Below are 9403 nucleotides of genomic sequence, written 5' to 3'. Positions count from 1 at the left end.
TAGCATGTCTGAGGAACAAAAATAAGCTTTGCAAGTTTCTTGGGTTCTGCGGAATCAGCAGGCCCCTGCTGGGACCAATCCCGAACCACCTTTGGAAGAGATACTGACTCATTCTTTCCAACGTGCTGATTGGCTGCGAGAAATGGGCGTGGCTACCGCCTCTGTCCCGCTTCCCATAGGTGAAGGAGTGTTAAGGTGGGCCTCCAGCAGGATTTTGTCCCGTGACGAAAAAAGGAATGTCTTGGGGACTTTTTTTTTTTTTCCTGCTCTGGAGGCCCAGGCTCAAGGCAAATTTATAATGGGAAACCAATTAGAAGGAAAGAAGTCTGAACAGAGTTAAGGTGCCAGGTCCTGGGAGAAGAGACCAGCATGCTCTGCTGACAACCCTGGGGGTTTGTTTTAAGGGAAGGGGGGCGGGGACGACTAGACTTTTTAAAGGAAGGGGGCACAGCCGGCAGAGGTAGAAAGGGAAGATGGTACTGCACAAAGCGGGCCATCAGTGAGAAGAAGAATGATGGAGGGCGCCACAGACTCTTGGCATCTTTTATTTTTTTGAAGCCTTTAAATGACTTCGAGGCCAGACAGCTGCAGCAGAGGTGTACTCTTGATCGATTAAGGGGGCTTTTGCTGAGCTGTAGAATAAAGTGACTTCATTACTGATCTAGCAAAGGGAACGAGCCACTATGTTCCCGTGGGTCATGCTTTCCCACTTTCTTTTTGCTGGGCATGAGGCTATGCTCACCAATCCCACCTAAAACCGGAGGCGAGGTGCCCGGCTTTTGGTGTAGACAGGGGCTCTACCTGCCCTCCTGTTCTGCCCATAAAACGAAAGAGGACTCTTGGAAGCCGAGAAAGGTTGGAGAAGTCTTTCTGGACGGAGGCGAGCGTCGCCAAGCAGCACAGCACTTGGCTGGCGCGGGCTCCAAGGGGCGGAGGTCCAGGATGGGCTTGCTGAAGGGACTTCTCGGAGCCAGGAAGCTGCTGCTCGTCATCCTCGTGCCGCTCCTGCTGCTGCCCCTGCCCATGCTCTACCCCAGCAGCGTGAGTACCGGCCTTGCCCTCCCGGGGCCAGTGGGTCAGCTGGGAGGTCAGAGGGGAGGTCCCTGGAGGGAAGAGGGGCGCTCAGTGCAAAGTTCAGCATGCTCTTCTGTCGGTGTCAAGAAGTGGAAATGCTTTCCTGGAGGAGGCTCACATGCTTTCTGCCCCAAAACTACCATTTTCAATCCCCAGTTCCCCCAGCCTTAGGGCCCCCAACTGGGAGTGAGATAAGAAGGGGGGGTGGGTCAGTGGCTGAAGCGGCCCGTCTTTGGGCCCGGTGGACACCGATAAGGATGCTCTGGGCAGTGGTGTTTGCCAAGAGTCAACATGTGGCCATGGCATGGGAGAGAGACTGGACATGAGGAAGACCTCCCCATAGAGGAGGGGGCGGGGAGGGAGGGGACTGTGGACCCCAGCCTGGGGTGTGCTGGGGAGCAGTCCCCAGCCGGGCTCTTGTCCATTGAGCCAGGGTCCGCGGGTGACCCACAGTGGGCTCTGATAACCACAACTGGAAACTCTTAATAAGTTCCTCCTGAACTTTAAGTTGAAGGTGGAACTTGGCTGCCTGCCCTGGCCCCATGCATATGGCCCTTTGATTATCTGTATCCTCTCTGTTTCCTTCTCTGAGCGGTGGAAGGAGAGACAACAAATGACTTGTTTTAAAGAAAGAGTAAGAGCCCCCAACTCTAGACAGTGACCGAATTTTTTTGACCAGGTTGATGTGAGCCGAAGACGCAGAGCTTCCCTTTCTTTCTTTCCTCTGGCTCCTTTTCTCCTCCTCCCCCGCCTCTCCTCCCCATCCCTCCTCCTGCTTCCCTCCTCCTCTCCCCTCCTTGTGTTCCCTCTCTTCCTCCTTGTCCTTCTTCTCCTCCCAGTGTCTTTACCCCTTCCCCTAGCTGGCACTACCCTTGAGACTTTAGGAAAAATAAGCCAAGAAAGGTTAATCATGTTTGTGGGAGGGGAAGGGCTGTCTTTCCATTCAGCTCCCTGAGTAACTTAGTAACCAAAAGTAATTATAAAGTTAGAGGGGATTAGGACTGTTTCTTAAAAACAAACTGGTTTAAGTCTTCAGTAGAACAAATACCTCAGAGTGCCAGGGAGCCGCTGATGAAAGCCGGGCTGGGATTAGCAGACAGTGATTGGTGCTGACAGTTTTCCTGGCCGATATACTAGTCTGCTTTTGGCTTTGTCCCCAATAGGGTGATTTTCATTTCTGTCCATGTTGTTGTTTTGTTTTACTCAATGTCAGATGGATTTAGGGAATGCCAGCCAAGTGGCACCCACTCTTCTCCATGGCAGCATCAGGCACCCCCACCCCCTGCAAGTTTCCTAAGTCAGCTCTGTCTCTGGGGACCATGACTGCAGAGAGGCATTGCCATTTCATTCTGGGAGCCTGTCTTTGAGCTTCTCGGTTAACAATGCCTAGTGAGAAGAACCCATGAGAAGAAAAAGAACAGAAAAACAAATCATTGAAGTAGGCAAAATCATCCATAAATTTTGACAGAAGAGGGATGTTGTGGGGGGAGAAAAGAAAAGAGAAATGGAAGGAAAGGTGAGCCTCTGCTCTGTTGGGGTCTGTACATAAGTTTTGAATAGGTTTTTAAAGATAGACTCACTAAGATCAAGAGGCACTTAAGTCCTTCACTGACTTATCTATCGCCTTCTGTCCAACTGAGTTTCATCTTAGGGAAGGGACAGCCTCACTGGTGACATTTGGTGGAGGGTAGAGGGGAGAGAAAATTCTCTGTCACAAGGGAAGGACCATGCTGAACTGTAGGACGTTCAGCAGCATTCCTGGTCGCTGCCTGGTAGGTGCCAGTGCAGCCCCTGCCATTGTGATGGCCAGAGATGCTTCCAGATGCTTACAACATCCCCTGGGGGCCAAAATCACCCCCAGCTGAGAATCAGTACCTTGAGAAAGCGGGCTTCCCTGGTGGTCCATTGGTAAAGAATCCACCTGCCAATGCAGGAGACACGAGTTCGATCCCTGGTCCAGGAAGATCCACTGGAGAAGGGAATGGCAACCCACTCCAGTATTGTTGCCTGGACAGAGGAGACTGGTGGGCTACAGTCCATGGGGTTGCAAAGAGTGAGATACAACTAAGGGGTTAAATAAGAGCAGAGCTTCCCAGTCTGTGTTAGTGGGGTTGGGAAGGGTAGATGATTCGGACCCCCTACAACCCTTGGGACTGCTGGGTGGAACCCGGGCGGACCAAGCCCTCAGAGGTGAATGCAGCCTGCTTGCCACTCGCTCCTGCGTGGCCCGCGGCAACGAATCCTCCGTGGGTCACAGTGTTGGTAAGACACTACCTCTCTCTGCAAGGAGGAGGCACATCATAGAGGATGTGGTCACAGCACCACAGCTGGCACAAGCCACTGCAGAGACTGGCTCCCGTCACTTCAGCCCCCTTGCCTCACACTTACATTCTGATATTTAATCCTTGAGATTCCTAAACGGCCTTGTTTTCTCTGTGCTGGAGCTGAGAGGAGTGACCTAGGCAGAAGGTCCTGGCCTGCAGTTCTCATGGTCCTTCCAAAGGACAAGCCACAGCTACATTTCGGAAGGGATTAGAAGGACCTCCCTGCTTTTCTTGCCCAGCTCTCTAGAGCCAGAGGCCCAGACTCGGACCTCCATATGACGGAAGAGGAAGCGGGGGCCGGGGGGTGCATCCATAACTAAGCCCGGCTTCAGTGTTCCAGTGGGATAAAAGTTATACCCAACTCCCAGACTAAATTCTCAAAAGCCCTTGCAATCATTTATGACACCAAATAACCAGACCTCAAGCTCCTTCCAGTGGGGTTTCATTGAGGTGGTCGAACTGTGGGGAAAGGAGCAGATGCAAGCACCAGTTGGCAGCAGAGTCAGGAAGCATCTGCTGTGGGGAGACACCACTTTTGAACTCACTCCCTTGTTTGTAAACAGGAGCCAAGAAGAACTGACAACACTCTCTTAAAGGCACTGCGTGAATACATACCAATACATACTTGCTGACCAGGGGCAGTGATAAGGGGCGGGGGCTTCCAGAACAGTTTCTTCAGCAGATAAGAGAGACCTGCTAGCCAGCAGAGAAGCCCAGTTCAGTTCACCCAACACGGACTGAGTAACCTGCCGGACCCTAGACCAGATGCAGGGACACACAGAGTGTTCTGGGTTATCACATATAAGCTTTCTTGCTGAATTTTGAAATGGTTGAGAAGAAGCAAAAGGAAATTTATGTGAATTCTTCTAATGAAAGTTAGAAAACTCTAAGGAAAGTTCAGATAAAAATGATGGCAGGAGAGCTTGAGGTCTGGTTATTTGGTGTCATAAATGATTGCAAGGGCTTTTGAGAATTTAGTCTGGGAGTTGGATATAACTTTTATCCCACTGGGACACTGAAGCCGGGCAGGACGGCACTAGTGGTAAAGAACCCGCCTGCCAATGCAGGAGACATGGGCTCAATCCCTGGGTCCGGAAGATCCCCTGGAGGAGGATGTGGCAACTCCAGTATTCTTGCCTGGAGAATCCCATGGACGGAGGAGCCTGGTGGGCTACAGTCCACGGGGTCGCAAAGAGTCGGACACGACTGGGTGACTGAGTGCAAAAGGAGAAAAAGCTCGTGAATATGAATATAAAAATACATAGAAAATAAAAACAAAAAGCTATTTTTAAAAATTGATGGCAGGAGAAACTTCCCTCATGGTCCAGTGATTAAGACTCCTTGATTCCAATGCAGGGGGGCACATGTTTGATCTCTGGTTGGGGAAGTAAGATCCCACGTGCCGTGAGACACAGCTTAAAAAAGAAAAAAAAAGATGGCAGTTTATCCTGTTCTTAATACTGCTGAATGAAGGTGGCTTGGTCACTTCCTCCAGTAACCTGTTCTAATTCCTAACTGTAGTTACAATCAAAAAGTTTACCTTGGCTTATCTAAATTCTCCTAATTCAAACCAAAATGGTGCGTGGTAGAAGGAAATGACACTCTCGAGTGCTTTCTCTCTCTGCATGCCGCCCCGCCCCCACACCCCCTGCTTCATTCCTGGACCTGTAATGATGAAGGCATAAGAACTGAAGTTTCTTCAGGAGGAATAAGGGCTTCTCAGAGAGAGAAAGACATTCTATCTCCTTTTCATCAACTAGAATCAACACCTGCCATTCCGTTTCTTTCCCAGAAAGGAAATGGGAACAAGTGAGCTCAGGTGGGCTGAAGAACTTTGAACCCCTTTAGGTATTTTTATTTCTGCAATAAAGGGAGCATGTCTCTAAGTTGCAATCTTTTTCAAAGGGAGCCTTTTCTTCCCCCGCCCCCGCCAGTATTAGTTGTGTTGTCTTATCAGCACTTCCAAAAGTTTTAACTTCTCTCTGAATTCTGGCCCCAGAGGAAACCTCAGTGGGAGCCCCAGTCAACAATTGCTGGGCCCAGTTCCCATTTCTCAAACCCCAGCCCTCTAATCCATGCATATCAGGAGGGAGCAAGGTCCCATCCAGCCAGGCCGGATTAATCTCCCCTGACGCCCCTCACTGATCACAGCGACCTTTTGTAACTTTTGTGTAAGCGTCTGAGGACACTTGTTCTGAACCCAAGGGAGAGATAAACAGAACAAGGTTTATCAGGTTCCTTGATCGCCAGCCAGCCTCAGGGGAGGTCAGACCTGAGCCCAGATGGTTTAGAACTAGGTATAAACAGAGGAATCCACAGCCTGCTTGGATCTTCTACTCAGGGCCCTCCAGAGTCCATGGTTAAGGCCTTTAGACAGAAACCTTTCCCACCACCATTAATCAGCACCATTACTGGCAACCAGCCTCACTGGAGCTCTAATTTTTTTTATAAGAATATTATACTTTATTATTATTATTATTATTCTGTGCACCCCAAGGCTGTTCAAATAACAAAGCAGGTGGGCTGGGAAAAACCCTGGTGAATTTCCAGGCCCTCCCTTCCAGGCAGAGAGCAGTCTTATTCCCTTTTGTCAGGAGGATGTTTCCATGTGTATCAGTCAAGCAGAATAAAGTCCCAGACTGGTTAGGGCACTGGTTCTCAACAAGGACAATTCCCCCCTTCTCCCACTGCCAAGGGACGTCTGGAATGTCCAGAGGCATTTTTAGGTTTCCCTGGTGGCTCAGCAGTAAAGAGTCCACCTGCAATGCGGGAGACGCAGGTTCAGTCCTGGGTCAGGAGGATCTCCTGGGGGAGGGCATGGCGACCCACGCCGGTATTCTTGCCCGGAACATCCCATGGACACAGGAGCCTGGTGTGCTACTGAGCACACACACACATTTTTGGTTGTCACAACTGGGGAGGTGCTGCTGACATCTAGTGGGCGGAGGCCAAGGGTGCTGCTAAATGGTTTACAAGGCACAGGACAGTTCCCAGCCCCACCCTCACCCCCCAGCCAGGAGTGATCCAGCTTCAAATGGCCCAGTTTGAGAATTCACATGTGAACCAGTTACACAAATCGATATCTGCCTTCAGCCACCCCCAAGAACTTCTAGCATCTGGTCAACTTGACACCAAAATATTCCGTATGAACTCCTTTATGATATACGACATACCTTTATGATATACGGTCTTGGATCTGGACACTGCAGTTAATTTCTGTCCCTATCCTGCTCAGTTTCAGGGACCAATAGAGCTGTGATAGCATGACTGTCCAGGGGCCTCCCTGTCGCAAACCCATGCAAACCACGTGCCAGACATCAATCTCCCCAAGGAGCAGCCATACCTTCACCCACCATAATATGATGGCACTTGCCCACCAAACTGCTTCCCTGGAGGCTCATTGGTAAAGAATCCACCTGACAGTGCAGGAGATGCGGGTTCGGTCCCTGAGTCGGAAAGATCCTCTGGAGGAAAAAATAGCAACCCACTCCAGTATTCTTGCCTGGGAAATCTCATGGACAGAGGGGGCTGGCGGGCTACAGTCCATGGGGTCACAAAGAATCGGACATGACTTAGTGACTAAACAACAACAATCCAGCAAACTCCTCTGGCCAAGTCCAGCTTTGCACCCACCCCCAGGACTGTGTGCCAGCGCCCGTGTTGACGTCTGTGTGACCGCTGCCTCTGCCCCGGCTCTCCTTTGGATTCTCGGTGGCAATGCTGTCTCTAACCACCCACTTTCCTCCCCTTCCAGGAGGCCTCATGTGCTTATGTGTTGATCGTGACCGCCGTGTACTGGGTGTCCGAGGCAGTGCCTCTTGGAGCTGCAGCCCTGGTGCCTGCCTTCCTCTACCCGTTCTTCGGAGTCCTGCGATCCAGCGAGGTTAGACCACTGGTGGCCCCTGCCTGGTCCCTGCCGGGCCAGTGAGAGAGGGCTGGAGGTGAAGGGAGATTCACAGAGCGTTGAGGAGGGGCTTCTTTCACCCTCTGGACCAACCCATTAGCACTAAGCCTTTGCACCTGCTCTTCTGGATCCCTTTCCTTCAACCCATGACCTGCATCTCCCTTGAACTGCCACTTTCAGGAAGCCTTTTGGATCCAAATGCTCCTTCAACCTGAAAACCTTTAGGAACCATGTGATTGGCACATTCAACCAGATTGCTCCCTATTCCTTTCTCTGTCTTTCAATTGTCCCTTTAGACTCTAAACACTCAAAAGAGGAGTCAGGTCTCGGGTCTTTGGAATCTCATGATAAAGTTGAGCCTCTGTGGAGCAGGGGCTCAATAAATGCTTGCCGACAGAGAAACTTACCATGTTTCCCTGAGGCCTGACAATGTCTTCATTCAGTTCCTCTAAAAAACATGTCCCCCTCTTCTTCTCCAACTCAGGATTACTGCATATTCTTTCCTTGACTGCTGTCTACCTAGACTCTGCCCTCTGTTCACTCTCTCTGGCATCCTGACAGAAATTGTCAACAGGAAGCCCAGAGTGGTGCCAGATTTGAAGGCAAACAGTTAAGCCTCCCACAAATAGGAAAGAAGAATATCACAGCCAGACACCAAGAGCAAGATGAAGAACGGTCCTCATTCATTAACACCTGGTTCCATTTGGACTATCTCGTTATAGCACCTGGTCCCTGCTTAGGGTTTCTGAAGATTGAATGTAGAGGTTAGTTAAGGACAGAGGCTCAGAAGAAAAGAGGAAAGGGACCTATTGTTTGAATGCCTGCTAAGACTCAGGCACAATCTCAGAAGTACTGTATTAGTTAATACTCCCAAGAGCTCTACCAGACAGACATTTAATATTTCCATTCTACAGAATGAGGAAAGATGTTCAGAGTTAAGATCACATAGTAGGAAACAGCAGAATTGGATTCAAACTCATACCTATTAGATTTCAGTCTATGTACTTGCTTACTGTACAGTCAGAAAAATACCCCATTAAGTACTACATAGCTTCATGATAAGTTACTACTAAAAACTGTATAACTCTTCACTTGTGTGATATGAGGAAGGAATAATGAACCTGGGTCCATAGGATGCCTTAACCATGAATAACAACTTTTTGTGAAAGTCCAAAGATAAAATTAGGCTCCCTCTAACTGCAGTTAGTCACATCCTGTAGGAGACCTGGGTTCAATCTCTGGGTCAGGAAGATCCCCTGGAGAAGGGAATGGCAACCCACTCCAGTATCCTTGCCTAAAAAATTCCATGGACAGAGGAGCCTGGTGGGCTACAGTACATGGGGTCATGAAGAGTCAGACAGAACAGAGCAACTAATTGCTGTTCCTGACTACAAACTAATATGTCCTTCTACGGGATGGACTCGACTGGCCAGTTTTTATTTGGCTCTTTTTGGTTTGCAACATTTTGTTTTAGGGATGGTTGGTACATTAGTTTGTTGGTTGGTTGGCATTTAGTAGTTGTAACAGCTTCAGACTCTCCAAAAAGGGTACGATCCCCCAAACGCTCAGCAGTGCTTTGATTCCTGAAATGGGTCTAACGCCAGTATCCTGGGACCCACATAAAACTCGCCTGGGACCTGAAGCACTAGCCAGTCTCTCCAATTGCCCCCCTTCCTTTGTGGAAAGAGAGGAGGTAGTTCAGGTCTATATGCATGCCTAAAAGAACAAGCGTCAATATTACTTTTCTTAAGAGAAAAGTATGAACTTGTCTGGCAGGTTTCTCTTCAAAATTGTGACAGCAAAAGCCAATGAATCAAAAAAAAAAAAAAAAAAAAGCCAGTGTGTCGGAAGGTGAAAGTAGAGAGCAGAGAAAAAAAGTTACAGAAAGAATTGAAACCTAAGTAACATTTTAAAAGTGAGCTAACTATTCATTTAAAAACTAATATCTTTGTATTTCACTACAGGCAGCCCAAAAGCCAACAGCATGCTGCAACCTTAAAGCAGATGATGTCTCTATTTCTCCAAGGGCTTCCTGCAGCAGGATCCTACAGACTGGTGGGCCAATCAGCCCCTCCACAAACTAGGGATGTTGCTAGGCAAC

The 9403-nt window shown here is 49.2% G+C and overlaps 1 protein-coding gene across 1 annotated transcript in view; it reads left to right on the top strand.

The window, feature by feature from the left end:
* The first annotated feature begins 175 nt into the window (after window positions 1-175).
* The window catches only part of SLC13A4 (solute carrier family 13 member 4), a 43692-nt gene continuing 34464 nt past the window's right edge, over window positions 176-9403 (top strand). Inside the window, exons 1-2 of the mRNA XM_069588455.1 lie at window positions 176-1041; window positions 7153-7281. Of these exons, the coding sequence (XP_069444556.1) occupies window positions 727-1041; window positions 7153-7281 (444 nt within the window). The 5' untranslated portion in view covers window positions 176-726. The remainder of the gene's footprint in view (window positions 1042-7152; window positions 7282-9403) is intronic.

Source organism: Ovis canadensis, chromosome 4 (genome assembly GCF_042477335.2).
Source record: "Ovis canadensis isolate MfBH-ARS-UI-01 breed Bighorn chromosome 4, ARS-UI_OviCan_v2, whole genome shotgun sequence".
Taxonomy (NCBI): domain Eukaryota; kingdom Metazoa; phylum Chordata; class Mammalia; order Artiodactyla; family Bovidae; genus Ovis; species Ovis canadensis.
Note: the sequence above shows the minus strand (reverse complement) of the source record. Positions and strands in the feature narration are given on the sequence as shown.